A 21,080-nucleotide genomic window follows, 5' to 3' on the forward strand; every position below is an offset into this window, starting at 1 on the left:
TGTTTTATGAATGTCTTAACAAATCATTTGTTGAACATGAACAAATAAATGGAGGTACAGTATAGTCGTTTTTTCATATCCATTTTTCAAAGCATCTACAAATTAAACAACGTAATGATGAGCAAATCAAGTACACACAATGTTGATAATGAGTTATAAATAATGTAGAACTAATTTGTAAATGTTATACAAATATAGTTATAAATGATTTAATAATAATTTACGAATGTATATAAATGATTTGTTCATGATTAGTTCATTATCTACAAATACATTATAAAGGTCTTATAACTGAGTGTTATTATAAAGTGTTACCAAATAAAATAATAATAATTTATATTCTCCTTTGGTTCATTACAATTTACTCAAGCATAGTAACAGACACAATATGTCTGACACTGTGAATACATTCCCTGAGGTCCATAGATGTCCATAGATGTCCCTAGATACCAGGATGCAAATGGCCCTTGTAGAAGTGGAGCAATCGTACTTTTAGGCAAATTTTCTGAAAATATGGCTAGGGCTTGAGAGGTTAAAACCTTGATCTCCAACCTTTGTCTATCAAGTTGTACACATTTTAATTGTCCTTGCTTTTTGCCTAGTCTTGTTGTCTTATTGTTATGATTTTATATGCTGTGTGATTTATTTGGTTTGTTGTTGCTTATTTGATTATTTTTGTATGTACACTCAATGTGACTGGAAGTGGGGGAAACCTCAGTTTTTAAATAAAGGTTTGAAATGAAATGTTATCAAAAGTGCGTGTATGTGTGACGTGTGTGTGTGTGTGTGTGTGTGCGTGTGCGTGCGTGCGTGTGTGTGTTTGTGTGTGTGTGTGTGTGTGTGTGTGTGTGTGTGTGTGTGTGTGTGTGTGTGTGTGTGTGTGTGTGTGTGTGTGTGTGTGTGTGTGTGTGTGTGTGTGTGTGTGTGTGTGTGTGTCTGTGTGTGTGTGTGTTTGTGTGTGTGTGTATGTGTGTTACCAGCAAGCTTGGCAGCAGTTAGTATGATGATCTTCATCAATGTTCTCTGTGTTGTCACTGCCGTTCTCACTGGCTGGTAGAGATGCTACAAGAGACAGATAGAGAGAGAGAGAGAGAGAGAGAGAGAGAGAGAGAGAGAGAGAGAGAGAGAGAGAGAGAGAGAGAGAGAGAGAGAGAGAGAGAGAGAGATAGAGAGATACAGTAGAGATACAGACACAGAGAGAGACACAGATATAGATAGATATAAAAAGAGAGTTAGACAGAGAGAGGGAGAAACGGGGAGACAGACATAGATATGGAGAGAGAGAGAGACAGAGAAATAGAAAGAGAGAGAGGGGGGAGAAGACAAGTGCATATTACAAGAGAGTAATCTATTTTAAACAGGGTCAAGTATCTCTCAAGAGAAGGACAGCGAGGATGTATTAAAAAGGACAACACATGAGAAATGAGAAAGACAGAGAGAGAAAGAGATAGAGAAAGAAAGAGATGGAGAAAGAAATAGATGGAGAAAAAGAAAGATAGAGAATGAGAGAGAGAGAGAGAGAGAGAGAGAGAGAGAGAGAGAGAGAGAGAGAGAGAGAGAGAGAGAAAGACACACATTTGTAGATGTGACATTGCGTAATTCTAGAATTAGATTGGACTGAGGCACACACACACACACACACACACACACTCACACACACACACACACACACACACACACACACACACACACACACACACACACACACACACACACACACTTCCTTAGGCACTTGTAATTAGCCACAGATGCTAATTGGCAGTAATGAAGGTAGCTCTCTCTCTCTCTCTCTCTCTCTCTCCTCTCTCTCTCTCTCTCTCACTCTCTCTCTGTGTGTGTGTGTGTGTGTGTGTGTGTGTGTGTGTGTGTGTGTGTGTGTGTGTGTGTGTGTGTGTGTGTGTGTGTGTGTGTGTGTGTGTGTGTGTGTGTGTGTGTGTGTGTGTGTGTGTGTGAGTGTGTACCATGTGTTTCGTTGGAGTGGCTGAACCACCCAAATTTTCCTCTTTTCTTGCCAGATAGATCGCCTAGAGACGGCCCTGGAGACAGGGAGAGAGAGAGAGAAAGAGAGAGAGAGAGAGAGAGAGAGAGAGAGAGAGAGAGAGAGAGAGAGAGAGAGCGAGAGAGAGAGAGAGAGAAAGCTACATTACTTATACTGTGTGACATACTGTACATACTGTACATACATGAGTAGTAAGCTACAGTACATGCCCTATACTGTGTGACCTACTGTACATACATGAGTAGTAAGCAACATGACTTATACTGTGTGACATACTGACATGAGTAGTAAGCTACAGTACATGACCTATACTGTGTGACATACTGTACATACATGAGTAGTAAGCTACAGTACATGACCTATACTGTGTGACATACTGTACTGAACATACATGAGTAGTAAGCAACATGACTTATACTGTGTGACATACTGTACATACATGAGTAGTAGCTACATGACATATACCGTGTGACCTGTGTCCTCCCATGTGCTCACATACAGCACCTCTCCATTTCTACAGCGATGACATTTAACGCTGCCGTGTGGCAGTCAACCAGACCACCAGTTACTTCCGCACGGCTTATTCTGCACCATAGGTCAGTATCTATGTGTGTAACTTCGTCAACCTCAGGGCACAGAGATGAACCCTTATTCATTATTGTGTACAACATGTCTTCTCCTCTTCTGTTCATAGCAACATGTTCTTGCATGTACTTAATATATAACCCATTGTGAACTGGTTGGTGTCACGTTGTCCTCACATAAGGCTTCAGGTAATATATCTCTACCCACTGGTGAATGCAGCCACACTGTACGACGGCATATTGTACAAACTTTGAACTCTGTTGCCTATCAATTTATACCTACCTACTGCTAGTCTACAACTGCCCTACACTGTAATCATAGTAATCATAACTACCTACCTCATACTATAGTCTACCCATATAACTCTGTATGATAGTATGTACAATAGTTAAGCATTACATCACGCGCAGGAGTGTGTTATACGCGCAGCGGAGGGGCGTTAGACCCCCCTAGGTGTGACCTAATGAGTATAACACACTTCAAGTGATTTAATGCTTTTATACAATGGCCTAATTCACCCAACCTTATTGCTATACAATAAACACACAGTAATTGAAGCATAATGGAGATTAATTCAAAACAGAAAAAGTTTATCCAAAAACAGAAAAAATAGATCCAATGGGCCGTGCCCACAAAATGCAACTGAACAAGTCATGCAGGACAAGTCATGCAGGGTGATTATGGTTATTTACATTTTATTTACATTGATGGTAACATTCCCGTTTATAGTGCAGTTTGAGAAAAAAGTATCTGTGTCGTTATTTTGCCTCTTAGCTGGAACAGAATTCTCAGAACCGTCTGCAATGTGCTTTTGCGCAGATGAGCCTGCAAGAGGGAGGTGCTACAAAGAATGCCATCTAACAACACACTTCATATAAATCCCGCGATTTATTATTGTTTTGACAATGGGTCATGACAAACCAATTACATAATCCAACATATGTGTAAATTCCAGTTGACTGTATCTTTTTTGAATGAGTCGTTATGAAGAAATCAATACATCCATTCATAAAGATTATTGTCCGCCACCTTGGTTTCATTCAGAAAAAGGAATGAACGGCGGAGTCATTAAAAATAATTAAATAATAATAATTCGGTTGTGGGCGGGTTCTGGGGTCACGTGGAGTGTGTATACGATATAACAACGTCTAACTTGTTATTGTTACACACACACACACACACGCACGCATGGACACACATACGTGGGTTCCCGTGCTCATCCTCATCCTCGTCGAGATCCTCTGCCTGGGTGATTCCAGTCCATGTAGCCACAGAGATCTTCCTCCATCTGCTGCTTCTCACGGAGCTTCTGGAAGTCTCCCCGAGCCTTCGCCTTCTCTCTCTCCTTAGAAAACTCTCTGTGGACATAGACACAGAGTCCAGTGCAACAGCTCTAGTTGTTTTGTCTCTGTACTCAGCACATGCTAGGGTTTCTTTTGTCTCTGTACTCAGCACATTGCAAGGGTTTCTTTTGTCTCTGTACTCAGCACATTGTTAGGGTTTGTTTTGTCTCTGTACTCAGCACATTGCAAGGGTTTGTTTTGTCTCTGTACTCAGCACATTGCAAGGGTTTCTTTTGTCTCTGTACTCAGCACATTGCAAGGGTTTGTTTTGTCTCTGTACTCAGCACATTGTTAGGGTTTGTTTGTCTCTGTACTCAGCACATTGTTAGGGTTTGTTTTGTCTCTGTACTCAGCACATTGTTAGGGTTTGTTTTGTCTCTGTACTCAGCAGATTGTTAGGGTTTTCTTTTGTCTCTGTACTCAGCACATTGTTAGGGTTTGTTTTGGTTTGTACTCAGCACATTGTTTGGGTTTGTATTGGTTTGTATTCAGCACATTGTTAGGGTTCGTTTTTTTTGGTATTCAGCACATTGTTAGGGTTTGTTTTGGTTTGTACTCCAGCACATTGTTTTATTTTGTCTCTGTACTCAGCACATTGTTAGGGTTTGTTTTGGTTTGTACACAGCACGTTGTTCCCGTTAGGGTTGTTTTGGTTTGTACACATTGTTAAGGGTCCCCACACGGCGAGCGATTTAGCCAGGCGACCGATTTTTTTGCGAGCCGACCGACAGAATTGTATCGCCTCCATTGTTATGAATGAGAGAACCCACACGGCAGGAGATTTTGAAGCGACGGTCGCGCAGCTATTTCTGTCGCCTCGCTAAATATCACCTCGATCCTATTTTTGGAGGCGACGGCACATGGACAATGAGGAAATAACATGACTTCTACACTAGAAGTAGTGCAGAAGTTCTACTGGTGTATATTTGTACACCTTTAATGTATCAATACATTCATTGATCAATCTACGTATTATTACCATGCTACTTATGTTCATTATTATTAACGGGAACAATTTAAATAAATAACGTTAGTTTGAGAAGCTGTAGTGGCCGCTTGTCATTAACTAATAAATGAACAATGCGCCACGATGCACCTACTAGTGTTTTTATACTCGGGTAACAAAAGAAGTTGTGGATGTTGACAGAGTTTAATGTCCAGGCTGCAGCTGATGTAGTTTGTAAGGTTTATTGTCCAAAGAAAATTATGGTTGAGAACAAAACAGTTTGCGTCTTCCGTGAAAAAAACACTCTCAGCAGCTGCATAACAATACTTGTCCAATCGTTGGTAATGAACGTATCGTAGCAATCAGGCATGCATAGTAATGTCAGGAAGAATGATGAGAGGTTGTATTCGTATATGGTGGTTTAATTCCAGCTCAATATGGGTTTTACAGGTTAATACTCTCTCGTACTGCACAACACAGCTACTGCTAACCCGCTTCACAACAACCTAACGTAACGTCCGGGACTCCGGTCCCGGCGGTCCGGTCCGCCCTCCTATATCTCCCGGGGGGAAACACCCCCAGCTAAACAGAGCGACACATAGCTTATTATACTTGAGAACGGTCGCCTCTGGTGTGGGGGCTAAGCGATTGTCATTGAGCGACAGGCGATCACATCGCCAGGCGACGTCTGTCGCCCGCCGTGTGCAGACCACTTTAGGGTTACGGTTTATTATGGATTGTAATGAGCACATTGGGCTTGAAATGGAACAATGGCTATGAGGTTAAGGGTCAGACCTTCATCTTTAACTTGCCCCAGAGGCGATCAATAAGTAATATCTTATCTTGTGAACCCTCTAGAGTCTGAGCCATTGAGCTCCTCCTCCCTAAGAATTTTCACTATTTTATAATAATAATATGAAACTACAGGTTCATACCTTCAAAATAAGCCATCAATTGTAAAATTCGAGCCGATAGTTTTTAATCAATGTCCTATGAAACATTCTGGTAAAATCCTTACCAAGTTGCAGTACAGGGGTTTGAAAGGATTCAGTGAATTCAGCAATTTGATAAGAGAACTACACTCCCTCCCAGAATGCAATGTGATCAATTTCACTAGACCAATTCACACCCAGTTTCTAGTCTGTTGTTCCTTTGTTATTCCAATGACTGGGCCCCAGGCGGCCTACAGTGACACACACTTTGATTTGATGCCATGTACACACGCTAGATATATAGAGGTTTACCTGAATACACTACTAATATTATTAGGGCTATTATTAGAGAGAGAGATAGAGAGAGAGAGAGAGAGAGAGAGAGAGAGAGAGAGAGAGAGAGAGAGAGAGAGAGAAAGAGAGAGAGAGAGAAAGAATGAAGAGAGAGATACAGAGATATAGACAGAGAGAGACATTTATAATAATTATTATAATTATTATTATTATTATTAAATAGAATAATTTTCTATAGGCTTGCCGTGGTAGTCAGTGATACTGGTGTCATTAGGCATCCACTGAGTAAATTAATTGCCTACTGCCCCTTTAACAACTTATAGGCTTGGTAAGTTTCAGTTTCACTTGTAGAGAGGATTTAACTGCACGTGAAGACAGATGACATGTTACACAATGGCATTTGGATTAATCAATATTTTGGATTTAAACACAGTAGCAGTTCAACTGGAGAGGAGCTCAGATGATCAGTCTGGAAAAGTATGTAGGCTATTGCTTTTTTTTCTCTCTATCAGCTGTGAGAGAATGTCCGCGGGTCTGCACGCATGCAGGAGATAGTTGGCGTGTGTGTTGGTGACACACACATACATAACGACTGCAAAAAGTCGAGTCCTGTGGATATTATTGCAAGAGATAATTCATACATAGTATGAAAAGCCAATCTGTTGTTTAGAATTTGGATGGGGGGTAGTGAGTCTCTGATACCTCTGCGGGGTCTAACACCCTTTCACAGCGCTCTGTGTGTGTGCACGTGTGCGTGTATGTGCGTTTCGTGACGTGATGTAGTTCTCTGGCAAACAGAGATAATTACAACCATACCATCTAGCAAGAATTAAACATATTTACAAGTCGTATTACGTTTAGCAAGTAAGGAGACATATATATAACATCTCAAAGCACTCGAAAATGTCATTTTTCTATTTTTACCGATTTCTGAAAAGAGATACTTGGGCATTTGGGAGAAATTATAAATCATTTTGTTCTCCGCTGACGGGTGCAAACAGGACTTTGGACTCCCAAGGGTTTTAAATATATTTTAATTTAATTTCAAAACTTTATTTAAACTCCTAAGACACTGAGTTAACCCTCATTTAAATTCCTTTCTTGAAGAAAACAACATCTTAGAAGAGTTTCAGTCAGGATTCAGAAAATATCATAGCACTGAAACTGCCCTCACCAAAATAATCAGTGACCTCAGACTAAACTCTGACGAGAATAAGATCTCCATCCTTATCCTGTTAGATCTCAGTGCAGCATTTGATACAATCGATCACGATATTCTAATCGATCGTCTTGAAAACCATGTCGGTTTCTCAGACCATGTGCTAGGCTGGTTTAAAACATACATCAGAGGGAGGAAATTCTATGTTAAACTAGGAGATCACATGTCTGATATATACGACAACAACTATGGAGTTGCACAAGGGAGTTGCTTAGGTCCTTTACTCTTCTCCCTTTACATGTTACCGCTGGGTGATATCATCAGAGAACATAATGTAGATTTCCATAGCTATGCGGATGATACACAACTGTACATATCTGCTGAACCAAATGATACAGCGATTAGCTCCATTACAGACTGCTTACTGGCAATAAATAAATGGATGAGTAAGAACTTCCTGAAACTAAACGAGAACAAAACTGAAATTCTAATTATCGGCTCCAAAACTAAAAAAGAAACATTAATAAAGAACCTGGGGGGACTAACCCCTTGGATCAAATCTGAGGTCACTAGTCTTGGGGTTGTCATAGATTCAGAACTGAACTTCAATTCTCATATTAGCAAAGTGACGAAAACATCGTTCTTCCATCTCAGAAATATAGCAAAAGTACGACCATTTATTAATCAGAACGATGCTGAGAAGCTAATTCATGCATTCATATCTAGCCGGTTAGACTACTGTAATGCACTTTTCACAGGTCTCCCTAAGAAAACCACAGAGAGGCTTCAGCTAATCCAAAACTCTGCAGCCCGACTGCTAACTAAAACCAAAAGGAGAGAGCACATTAGTCCAGTCTTAGCCGCTTTACACTGGCTTCCTGTAACATTTAGAATTGACTTTAAGGTCCTTCTCCTTACATACAAAGCTCTAAATGGACAGGGACCTAGCTACATCGCCAACACTCTAATAAATTACACACCAGCAAGAACACTGCGATCATCAGCTGCTGGACTACTAGAGACTCCCAGAAGCAGTCAAAAGAGGATCGGTAATGCAGCCTTTATCAACTATGCCCCAAAACTATGGAACAAACTACCCCAAAACATCAGGGAAGCCAACTCGCTAGACATCTTTAAAAGACAGCTTAAAACCTATCTCTTTGCTCAGGCATTTCACTGATAGATATCTGCTACCACCTAGTGGCAAGAGGAAACATCAGGGATATCCTGACACAACTTGTATTTATTCTTACCCTGCCTACTCTTTTACACTGCCTATCAAATTCATGTGTCGGTTATTGCACTTTTTACTTCTTACTGATGACTATTTTTAAACTGAATCATTTTAAACTATTTTTACTATTTGTGTTACTGAAAACTGTAAGCGGAGAGCCTATTGGGATGCTAGATCCTAATGTGAAACACTGTGATTCTACCTGTCTATCTTTTTATGCTTATGCCTGTATTTTTTACTGTTGTGAAGAACCAGGTTAACTGTGTCCTGGCTGTAGAACCAGGTTAACTGTGTCCTGGCTGTAGTAGCATTGTAGAACCAGGTTAACTGTGTCCTGGCTGTAGCATTGCTGTAGTAGAACCAGGTTAACTGTGTCCTGGCTGTAGCATTGTAGAACCAGGTTAACTGTGTCCTGGCTGTAGCATTGTAGAACCAGGTTAACTGTGTCCTGGCTGTAGTAGAACCAGGTTAACTGTGTCCTGGCTGTAGTAGAACCAGGTTAACTGTGTCCTGGCTGTAGAACCAGGTTAACTGTGTCCTGGCTGTAGAACCAGGTTAACTGTGTCCTGGCTGTAGCATTGTAGAACCAGGTTAACTGTGTCCTGGCTGTAGCATTGTAGAACCAGGTTAACTGTGTCCTGGCTGTAGTAGCCATATCTTACTATGCTCGCTCATGCCTGTATTTTTTATGTCCGTTCTATTTTATAATTTTTATTTTATTTTATTTTTATTTTACTATTTTAAACTGAATCATTTTAAACTATTTTTACTATTTGTGTTACTGAAAACTGTAAGCAGAGAGCCTATTGGGATGCTAAATCCTAATGTGAAACACTGTGATTCTACCTGTCTATCTTTTTATGCTCGCTTATGCCTGTATTTTTTACTGTTGTGCCATATCTTACTATGCTCGCTAAACTATTTTTACTATTTGTGTTACTGAAAACTGTAAGCGGAGAGCCTATTGGGATGCTAGATCCTAATGTGAAACACTGTGATTCTACCTGTCTATCTTTTTATGCCTGTATTTTTTACTGTTGTGAAGCACTTTGAACTGCAACCTCTGTATGAAAAGTGCTATACAAATAAAGTTATTATTATTATTATTATTATTATTATTTACAGTGATGACGAGCTTACAAAACAAGACACAGTTTATCAGCCATTTCATACATATAGGCACAATAAATAAGACACACAGTGGTTGGAGATCATACTTTTAAATGCAGCAAAAGAAGGAAGAACCTTCAGTTTCAGAGTCAGTTGGAGGGCATTCCAGGTGTTGGAAGCATCAAAGGAAAAAGCTGTTTTCCTAGTTCAGAGCAAACTGGAGGAACCCTAAGAACCAACTAGTCATTTGAACATGTAGGTTCCAAGATTCCATTCCAACAGTGTTGTGATGTGAGAGGGAAGTTTACCAATAAGGGCTTTAAAATAAAAAATAAACAAAAACCAATGATAGTTATGGATTATGAGTCCAGCGATATAATGAAAATATGAAACATTATTGATATGAACTGAAAACACATCAGTAGAGTAGAGAGTAGATACTGACCCGCTCAGGACTCCCAGCACCAGGTTGAGAACGAAGAAGGAACCAAAGACCACCAGACTGACGAAGTACACCCAGGGGAGTTCAAACCCTATCGCATCATTCATCTACACACACACACACACACACACACACACACACACACACACACACACACACACACACACACACACACACACACACACACACACACACACACACACACACACACACACACACACACACACACACACACACACACACACACACACACACACACACACACACACACACACACACACACACACACACACACACACACACACACACACACACACACGTCTCTCTCTCAATTCAAATCAATTCAAATTCCTTTATTGTCACGACGTAACACATACACGTTGCCAAAGCAAGCAATTAAACGTTGAAAAGCTAAACATGAATTAGAAAACAGATAGTAAGAAGTAGAATATACAGTAGAAAATGGATTGTCATAAAATGAAAAGAACTATCATCAAATATAACAGCATCAACATGTGTCAGGTGACAGGTGAGGAAGGGTGGTGAGGAAGTGTAGCTCTGCTCACTGAGGATGCAAAGACAGCACAGCCTTTGCTCTGCAGGAAGCCAGGTTTTCCTGTGTCTCCCCTTTTGTGCTCACTCACTCAAAGCTCTGTCAAGGTTGTTTTTAGTTGTTGATCGGTCACCATGCTCAAATAAACTGCTATGGTGTACTGTCCATTTATAGCCAGATAGCACTGCATAAAGCTCTGTGCTTTTGTTTGGCAATAGGTGATTAATTCGATTGAGTCTGATTGGTGATGTATTCTGTTCCTGAGGTGTGTTAATAGAGCAGGTTTGTGGCCTCAGGACCAGTCTATCTATCTGTGTCTCTTACCCAGTATAGGATGTCTGTCCATCCCTCCATAGTAATACACTGGAACACAGTCAACATGGCAAAGAAGAAGTTGTCAAAGTTAGTGATTCCTCCGTTAGGACCATCCCACCTGCCCCGGCACTCCGTCTTGTTCAACACACACTGCCGGCCATGACCCGCGAAGGCACAGGGCACGGGGTCGTCCTCCACATAGTTATCTGTGGAGAGAGCAGGGGAGGATTGGTCCATACTCTCATTCCAATATTAACCCTTTCAAGTGTGTACGGATTTGAGAACTGAACATTCAAATGATTATGTCACAATGGACGCTGAATGATATAGAGATAGCTTAGGTAGAATTCAAAGATATAGAGATAGCAGAGGTAAGTACGCTTAAACAAAAATAATCTCTTGTTGCTGTGTTTTGAACATGACATCTATCCGTGTCTATCTTCCATTTTTCGCTATAGTGTTTGCCTTATATCTCTGATCTTGTTTTGAGTTTATTTTCTAAACCATGTTGACATGTATTTCGTTCATATATCATTATGGACATTGATGGGATGGGAGTGGAACTTTGTACAATCCCTTTGGGCTTCGTTCCCTCCAAGCACTGTTTTTTTTAAATAATGTATTAAATAAATAAACTAAACTAAACTAGAACTCAAAGAGATAGAAATAGCGGAGGTAGAACTCAATGATATAGAGATAGCAGAGGTAGAACTAAAATATATAGAGATAGTAGGGGTGTAACGGTACACAAAAACCACGGTTTGGTACGCACCTCGGTTTTGAAGTCAGGTTCGGTATGGAAAGTTTGGCTTTCCATGTTCCACTCAGGGGTGATATAGTATGCAGGTACTGTTAAGTAGGGCTGTCAACGAATATTCTACAAAAATGTTTGAAATAAAATAATATATAATAATAGATTGTGAAAAAAAAGGCATGGGCCTGAATGCGCTGCATGATGGATAAGAGACACGCTACGTCACTTTCATTAAGCTGAAGAATGTGCCAGTAGTAACAAATGAACAACTACCGCGACCACCGGTTGTGAAGACAGTGATTTGCACTCGGAGCAATCTCAAGCCCCAGTTGGAAATACTTTTTGATCAACTTGTGGAACCTCAAGACAAAGCTGCATGCAAGCTATGTAAAGCTGGCCTAGCTTCTTTTTTTATGCTAATGCTATTTTGGGCATAGCACTTTATAATTTTATTTTTTATTTTTTATTAAGTTCCGCACACAGGAAAGCCAGGGTTAGTGTTAGTGCTTTAGGTGCTCAGGAAGGCTAGGGTTAGTATTAGTACATTCTAGGTGCCCAGGAAGACTAGAGTTCGTGTTAGTACGTTCTAGAGGCTCAGTAAGGCTAGGGTTAGTGCTTTAGGTGCTCAGGAAGGCTAGGGTTAGTGCTTTAGGTGCTCAGGAAGGCTAGGGTTAGTGCTTTAGGTGCTCAGGAAGGCTAGGGTTAGTCTCTCTAAGGAAAGGGTTTAACCTCTTAAGTTAGTAGTTGTGAATTTGGAGAAGCATCTTGGACTGAATGACTGAATTAACTGAACACATGTAGTTTACACACCACACCCTGAACCAATGAACCAATGAACCAATTAACCAACCAACACAGATTATAGAGGCGATCCTTCTCAGCTCCTACTAACAATATTATGTTGTGTGTGTGTACCTGATGTTTTATAGTAGCAGGTCTTGTGCATGCGTCCTATGAAGAGCTCTAGACCGATGATGGCATAGATGATGATGACGAAGAGGACCAGTAGAGCAATGTGTAGCAGAGGAACCATCGCCTTCATGATGGAGTTTAACACAATCTGGAGACCTGCACACACACACACACACACACACACACACACACACACACACACACACACACACACACACACACACACACACACACACACACACACACACACACACACACACACACACACACACACACACACACACACACACACACACACACACACACACACACACACACACACACACACACACACACACACACACAGTCTGGAACAATCAATAAAGCAGACTTCATAACTGCCTATGCATAAAGCAATGACCTCCAACTGTCACAGAGACCTGGATAATTGCAGATAACTCCACCACACCTGCAGTCTACACAGCATACAACTTCTCTCACACACCCAGACCCTCCAAACGTGGTGGAGACATTGGACCTCATGCACCAACATCCTTACGAGAAAAGTTACGAGCAAATTTCATTGTAGCTCCACTTTCGCTTTTTGGGATGATTTTGGGAACAGTTCCTTCTCTGGGATTCACTCGTAGCTACTGTAAGAGCAGGATTTACGAGCGCGGAAGAGCAGTCGTAAGTCGGACAGACTGGTGTGTGCCGTGTTCTTAAGGGCTTTATTTGGGAGAAATCATGGTGATTGCATTCACGTCGATTGCATTCACGTCGATTCTACAGACAACCTCGGAATTAAATAATAATAATTATAATAATAATAAATATGACAATCTTTGTCTCTTTAAAAATTACGTTCAACAAGGCATTGTGATGTCCGGAAATAAATGAAGGCACTACACCAACACTGCAAATGACAGTGAATAAATAAATAAATAAATTAGGGCTAGGACTGGAATTAATCGACTGGAATGTACTTGAAAGTACTGCGTTTAACTTTTACCTCGAAAGTGCTTGAGTTTACAAAAGGTCCTCTGCGCTATATATATATTATTCCTAAAATTGCTGCACTTTACTTTGTTAAAATTGCATTGATCTGTTGGTCTGTGTAGTAGCTAATACAGGATTTTGCTGCTTAAATGTACGTATAATGTATATTCATAGATTCACTCGTATACCAAAGTTAATTTGAATTGAACAATTTTGCTTTTCGCATCAAATCGTCGATTATGCGAATTAAAATGTGATTCATTTCAATGAATTAACTATAAAGTCTCAAATTAATTCGATTAAAATGTTTAATCGAGTCCCACCGCTAATTCTTTTTTTTTAAATAAACCCAATCGCGCGGATATAGCTAGAATGGAATAGAATGGACACATCTACATGGCTATATATTTGCCATGTTTTCTGTTGTAGAAACATTCCACTGCTCATCTTGCCCGGAGAACAGACGTGCTGTCCAAGTCCGACAGCAATTAATTGCACGGATGTAGGATGAATAAAGCCTTTAAACATGAATTTGACTTACTTGATTTTATCACTATTTTTAGATACATTTTACAATTTATCTCAAGAAGTAAACACATCAGTTCAGTAATACTCAAACAAGGGTGTCAAGGAATTGTGCATTTTATTTGGGCCAGGGTAGCCGCAAGCGCTTCCATCACCACGGTCCTCTCCTGGCTGTTAGCAAACCTCTCCAGGCTGTCCAGCATCTCTTGGACCATTTTGCCATGGGTTGAGGGGTACCGCTGGTGAACGGGGGGCAGCACTGGTGGACAGGGGGGGCAGTGCTTGTGGACGGTCAGGCTGAGGGGCACCGCTGGTGGACGGGGGGCAGCGCTGGTGGACAGTCGGGCTGAGGGGCGCCGCTGGTGGACGGGGGCAGCGCTGGTGGATGGTCAGGCTGAGATGTCATGTTCTACAGTATAGGGTCTTTATACCTGTATCACTGTACATATTAATACTATAACTCTGTACATGCATCTACTGTAATGAGCACTATTACTCAGTAGTATTTATATATTTTATACCCAGTTGAATCACCTGTGCATTGTATGTTACTATTGCACTTTACTGTTACATTTGTACTCTGGTTAGATGCCAAACTTATTTTCGTTTTATTGTACTGTATGATCACAATATAAAGTGCGGTACAAATTGAATCTATTATTATTATTATTATTATTATTATTATTATTATTATTATTATTATTATTATTATTATTATTATTATTATTATTATTATGACAATACATTTGAATCAAATCTAATTTTGATCAGTCGCAAATCGTTTCCACGCTAAGTTACCTGTTGAATACAGGGGTCAGCACAGTACAGATGCAATGGTGAGCCTGTCGCTTCAGTTTTGCACACAGTCCTTCACCTTATAAGGAGCTGCCGGGCGTGTCTGTATGCAAATTCAGGTGTATGAGAACACAACACGCTTCCAGTTTAAGAATGAGTGACATACTTAATTTAAGGAGTTCGCAGCTCGATCATTTTGGCAACTTACGACCACCTCTCCACGTGTTGGTGACTATCGGAGGTTTTCTTTTACGAACCTCCTACAAGGTTATTTACGAGGAAACTTACGAGAATGTTGGTGCATGAGGTCCATTGGCCTTCTGACCTCTCCCTCCTGGAGTACAAGCATAATATCAATATCTGATCTCACTCTCTCCTCCCTTGAATACCATGCTGTATCTGCCTCTAGTCCATTCAATCTCACCATATTCTCTATTAGAGCCATATGAAATCCGCGTTCACGGAATCGCGGACGGAATTGCGGAATTGAGCAATAAAAATGGAATCAACTGTAAAAAAATAAATAAAATAAAAATGTATATTATTATTATTATTTATTTTTTTTTATGTTGTGGGACTTGTACAGCACGTTGTTCAACTTTGTCAGTGCTGTAAAGTTTAAACCTTTTTAAATCTTAGACAACACTTTGCTTTCATGAAATATTGTAAGCCATCATTTGAGGCTTTATAAAAGCAGCACAATGAACACATATCTGTCAGTGCCGAGTCCGTCCGATCATCTTAAATAACAAACAGCATTGCTTGTTGTAGTTAACAAAGAGAGGCAGAGTTGATTTTGCAAAAAAAAATATAATTTTTTTTTTTTATTTTTTTTTAATAATCAAATTAAATTTTCATATTCGAATCCCATGCCCATCGAACGAAGCTTCGAAGTATTTAAGACAGCGCTATTAAATGGACTGTTATATCTTATTAAATTGTGGAAATGTATTCATTCCCACTTATTAGACACTATTTCTGATGGTAAAATGCACGTACAAAGCAAAATACAGAATTCTGAAATATTAAAACGGAAAAAAATGAATTTGGAAAAAAATTAAACGGATTTCATATGGCTCTATTCTCTATCGCCCTCCAGGTCCCCTCGAACACTTTTCAGAATAGCTGGACATGCTTTTAACTTCAACCGACCTGACTCTTCCCAATCTGCCACAGTGGTCTCTCTCCTAATTTTTTTTACCTGACTCCCAGTGTCAGGCCTCCCACCCACAAAGCTGGCAGCTCCCTGGACCTCATATTTTCCTGTGACTCCAGCATCATTAACACCACGGTAACTCCTCTCCATGTATCAGACCACTTCACTTTGTTGTATAATTTTCACTAACTTTCATGCTAAACCCCAAACCACCAACTCCAACTCAAAATGTCTCATTCAGACGCATTCTAAACTACCTGTCACCCTCCACCCACTCCTCTGTCAGCTCTACCTTTGAGTGAGACTTTCTCTGCATTCTCTTCAGATATGGCAACCTCCATCCTCCTTTCAGCCCTCTCATCCTCCATCAACAAATACTATCCCCTTGCAAATAAGTCTGCCAGCCATTCCACACCCAGACAATGGCTGACAGATGCAGTTAGAGAAGAAAGACAGAGGCTGAGAGCTGCAGAGAGGTAGTGCAAATATACCCCTGCCTCACTGGTGACATCACTACTTATCAGCATTCTCCAAAAACATTACTACTGCCAAAGCCCCTTTCTTTCACCATACAAGTGAGGCCTCGAATAAGAACCATGTTCTTAGCCACCATGTCCTGATGACACTCAACTCTTCCTCTCCTTTCCTCCCTCAGATACAGCCTCTGAATGGATCTCGGACTGTCTGTCCGAAATTTCTGCCTGGATGACGACCAACCATCTCAAACTAAACCATCTCAAATCGGAGCTACTTCACTTGCCAGCTGAATCCTCCCCACTAACCAACCTTTCAATGGCAGTAAATGTAGCTGTGGTTCTGTCCCTGACCACCAAGAACCTAGGTATAGTCCTTGACGACCGACTGGACTTCTCTGCTCACATTGCCTCAACAACCCCAGAATCTGCAGATTCTTCCTGAGCAACTTGAAAAGGATCCACCCCTTCCCTGGGGTGTGGTGGGCTTCAAGGTTCTTGACATTGACCACTGGGTACTCCCCCCTCCCCTGTACTCACTGGGTACTCCAGACACCAGCCTGAGGGGCCTGAGCACCCTGAAGGCCCTGAGAGCCTTGACATCCAAACCGCCAGGCTTCCCAGGTGTGTGGTGGCTGGGGGTGGCTACTTCGCCTCCAGACTTATGGGTCACCGTCTCCAGAACGACACTGAACAATCTAAACCAAAAAACAAGATAATATTAGGGGTTAAAAAATATTAATACAATTAAAAACTGTAGTTGTAGGTAATAGTATAGCCTTTTAAAATGTGTTTGGTGGTGGCTGCTTCTCCACTTAATCTCTAATATGGAGCTTACAAAACTGGATATTACACTTTTTTCTAATGCACTCATGAAGCTGTTGCCATGACAACATTATCAAACGTCTATCTGAAGCACTTAAATAAACTAAGAACTAAACTAACTGAAGAATGTAGAGAGCTGTGGTTAGAATATGCAGGCAGACAGACAGATAGACAGACAGATAGACAGACAGAAAATAAATACATACAAGGGGGAGGAAACTGTACATTAGGAGGGGGTGGGTGTGTGGGAGGGGGAGTTTGGACATTTACGGGGGCCAGTTTGGAATTGCAGCCTCCTGTAGGTGCTTTTAGAGAGCGGTTTTGAAGGTGGGTAGGGATTCAAAAATGTTTACGGCTGTGGGTAGGGCGTTCCACATTACTGTGGCATAATTGCTAAACGTGTTTAGTCCCTTGTTTGAGCCGAATCTGTGTTGAACATGATTTGTGGAACTCCCTCCCTGTGTTCTGCTCTTGGGTTCAAGATCTGACGCTACCCTAACAAGAGTGTTTTCTGTCTTTATGTTTATGTTTGTAAATCTGGTTTTTAGTTTTTTGCTGCAGCCTAGTTCGTTGTTGAGTAATTTCCAAAGTTCACAGAGTTTGTTTTTGTTTTCCTCCGTTTTGTCATTGATGAATTTTTTTTGCGGATTTGATCGTGGTGTTTACATCATTTCTTAGTCTGTTTCTTTGTATTTTAAGTTCAACCATGTGGGCTTGGAGATCACTGTTTGAGCTTTTGGCAAGTTTTTGTCTGACTTTTATGAAGTTCAGAGCATTTTTTGTCTCTGGTTTTCATAGCGGTCAGTATTTCAGTGTGCATCCAGCACGATTTTTAACCCTGGTAGTTCTTAGGGGGGCCATGTTGTTAAGTATTGTTGTGAATTTGAATCCAAGCCCTGTTTCTTCAACTAGTGTACCACTGAGCTCATCTGACCAATCCAGGCTCTCCAGTCAGCTAGCGGTTAGCTGACGTTTGCTAGCTAGCTACAGTCAGTAACATCAACTGAGTGTTTGTGTGTTTGACTAGCTAACTATCTGGTAGATCAAAGCCCATTATAGAATGCTAGAAGATAATAGGTGATAGAAGCCCATCTCCTACTGTAAATAAACTGCACACTGTGTGTGTGTGTGTGCGTGTGCATGTGTGTGTGTGTAGCCAGCCAGCGGGGTCATCCCTGTCACGATCCTAGGCCCGGTCCTGGCTGGACGGGGCAGGATGGGGACATTGGGCAGTGCTCTCCACCTAACTTTGGGCAATGCCCTCCATCCAACATTGGCTCTCTGCCTAACATTGGTCTCCTACCCTCTAGTGGCCAGACTAGCCTGATGGTACAGGCGGCCATCTTGTTTTGGTTCCAAGTGATAGAACTAATATCTAACTATTTGTTATCTTGGGCCATCCCTGTGTGTGTGTGATGTCGTCTCCCTGTCTGGTTGTTATGTTTGATTATGTTTTCTGTGTCTAGTTGGTGTATTCCTAGTGTGTTTATCAGATGTTGCCTGTTTGCATTATTGCCTGGCCTTGCCAGCTGTCAGTCGTTACAATCAGTGGTAGTATTTAAGTTCTGCTTGTTACTGACTTCCTTGTGGCGTCATTGTCTCAGTTTCCTACTAGTCCTCTTTGTCATCCTGCTCGCCGTCTCTCCTGTGTTCCCCCGTGCCTTGCTGTTTGTAATTTGCGCTTGTGAGTACTTAGTCTTTTGTTTTGTTATTGTTTCTTTTCCGTGTTTGTACAATTCAGTCGTCCTCTAGCGCCTGCTCGGCTTTACCGTTTATGTTCTCGTTAGTAACGTACTGTCGTGTCAGTAAAGTCTGTTTACACGTATCCTGCCGTCTCTGCCTCCTCCATTCCGTTCTCTTGCTGCAAACTGTGTTCTCACCTACCCCCATCGTATCACATCCCTATGTTCCCCGGGTCCTATGTTCCCCGGGTTCTATGTTCCCTGCTAAAAAAAAAAAAAGAAAAAAAAAAGGGTCTTATGTTCCCCGCTCCCGAACAAAAAAAGGTCCTATGTTCCCCACTGAAATAAGGGTCCTATGTTCCCCGGTGAAATAAAGGCTCTGCTGCTGGCGGTGCAACAGATTCGAGTTCATCGGGAAATGTCCTTCAGTCACTCGAGTATTTTAACCTGTTAAGTCCGTAGGTCCCCCTATAGGGGGACCCTGCTTTTTGTATCATAAATCGATCAATAGAGACCGTATTAGATCCCCAATTATCATATCATGGGGTATCATTGGAAAGCCAGACTCATTGGCTACAACCCTGTCCAACATTTTTCGAGATCGCCAAATGATTGACTTAGCTAGAGCCCCCGGAGGTCGGCGGTGGTAATGTGTACTTTGGCGCACGCCTCACATATCGGCATGTAACTCGAGAACCGCTGAACAGATTTTGTCACCTGAAAGGGCAATTGACAGGCAACAAATCTGGCTTTAATTCTATGTATATATTGTGTTAAAAGAAATGCACACCCAAGCCGCTAGAAGTCGGCAAAGTGACGCGTTGCAAATCGTCACAATGCACATGTGGGCCCTTGGATGTTAAGAGGTTAATGTTTTTTTTATTATTTCTTTTGTAGCCAAGAGTAAATACCATAACCCTATCAAAACAGTAGTCAAAGTGTATATTTTCATTTTTACTGATGTTTTATACGATTTATCGGAAATATGAATTTATCGAAAAAATGCTAATTATATCTCTTTTATCGTAAAACCACAAGGAAATGACTAAATCTAGATTCAACCCTGCCATTGGAAAGAGGAGCCTTTTCCCTATCCATAGATGTATGATTTGGCCATAATAAGGTCAAGTTCAAGGTCAAATAATAATTAAAATCGATTATCATTTATTACTCTATCTACAAATCCTTCTGTTTAATCATCTTCCCTTTATTCATTTGCTTAGATTATTTTTTACACTTGATCTCAATAAGGTGGTGAATGAGCTCAGTGAGCCAAATAAGAAGGACCTCAATGTTTGGTGTTATTCACCGGCACAGATGCAAAAATAAATCATTTTATATTCTCATTTTCTTCATTACAATTTACTCAAGCCTAGTAACAGACACAATATTTCTGACACTGGAAATACATACCCCCAGGTCCCTAGATGTTCCTAGATACCAAGAACATGCTAATTGACCTTGCAGAAGTGGAGCAATCTTCTATTTACTTAGGCATGTACCTTTAGGCGAAGTTTCTGAAAATAGGGCTACAGCTTAACAGTGTTATTGACGTGTTCTTGTTCTTAATTATATCTTCTATTTCATCATGCACCTGATGCTCTCTGATGTTGTGGATAGTTGAGGATATATGCGAGTTACGTGAATATGTGAATATAGCTTGCCCGGGGACACAAACCTTCAATACTCATGAACAGCTCTGTCTTTTAATACACACTTATATCGTACAGTAACGTCAAATAAGATATTGAAAGATAAAGGATGAAGTTACAAAGGGAAAAGGGCAAAAGCAATTACTCTTTGACAATTCTACAGCGCACAATAAAAAGAAAAGATCCAGGTCGGAATTAAATATGCCATAGGAGTAGAAGGGTTTTAAACTGACGTCAAATCGGAGCAAAACAAGCTGAATCCGCTTCAAGAAGACGCATGACATTGGGTATATACTAATTACAACAAGACATTAATTAATTGCATTGTTACTGTTCACATGTGTGGTGATCGCCCGTCACAGTCATATTTAAGTAAGGATAGTTTGAATGACACTTCAGCACCAAGGCGCTGTCCA

The 21,080-nt window shown here is 40.8% G+C and overlaps 1 protein-coding gene across 1 annotated transcript in view; it reads right to left on the reverse strand.

Moving 5' to 3' along the window:
- The window catches only part of LOC311243998 (voltage-dependent L-type calcium channel subunit alpha-1D-like), a gene marked incomplete at both ends in the record, with an annotated part of 170,375 nt that overhangs the window by 101,360 nt on the left and 47,935 nt on the right, over positions 1-21,080 (reverse strand). The window contains 9 exon segments of the mRNA XM_084333407.1: positions 978-1,062; positions 1,962-2,036; positions 3,787-3,838; positions 3,840-3,938; positions 10,044-10,151; positions 10,922-11,152; positions 11,222-11,229; positions 12,582-12,734; positions 17,046-17,203. Coding sequence (XP_084189533.1) covers positions 978-1,062; positions 1,962-2,036; positions 3,787-3,838; positions 3,840-3,938; positions 10,044-10,151; positions 10,922-11,152; positions 11,222-11,229; positions 12,582-12,734; positions 17,046-17,203 — 969 coding nt within the window.

The sequence above is a fragment of the Notolepis coatsorum genome (genome assembly GCF_963971535.1).
Source record: "Notolepis coatsorum genome assembly, chromosome: 17".
NCBI lineage: Eukaryota > Metazoa > Chordata > Actinopteri > Aulopiformes > Paralepididae > Notolepis > Notolepis coatsorum.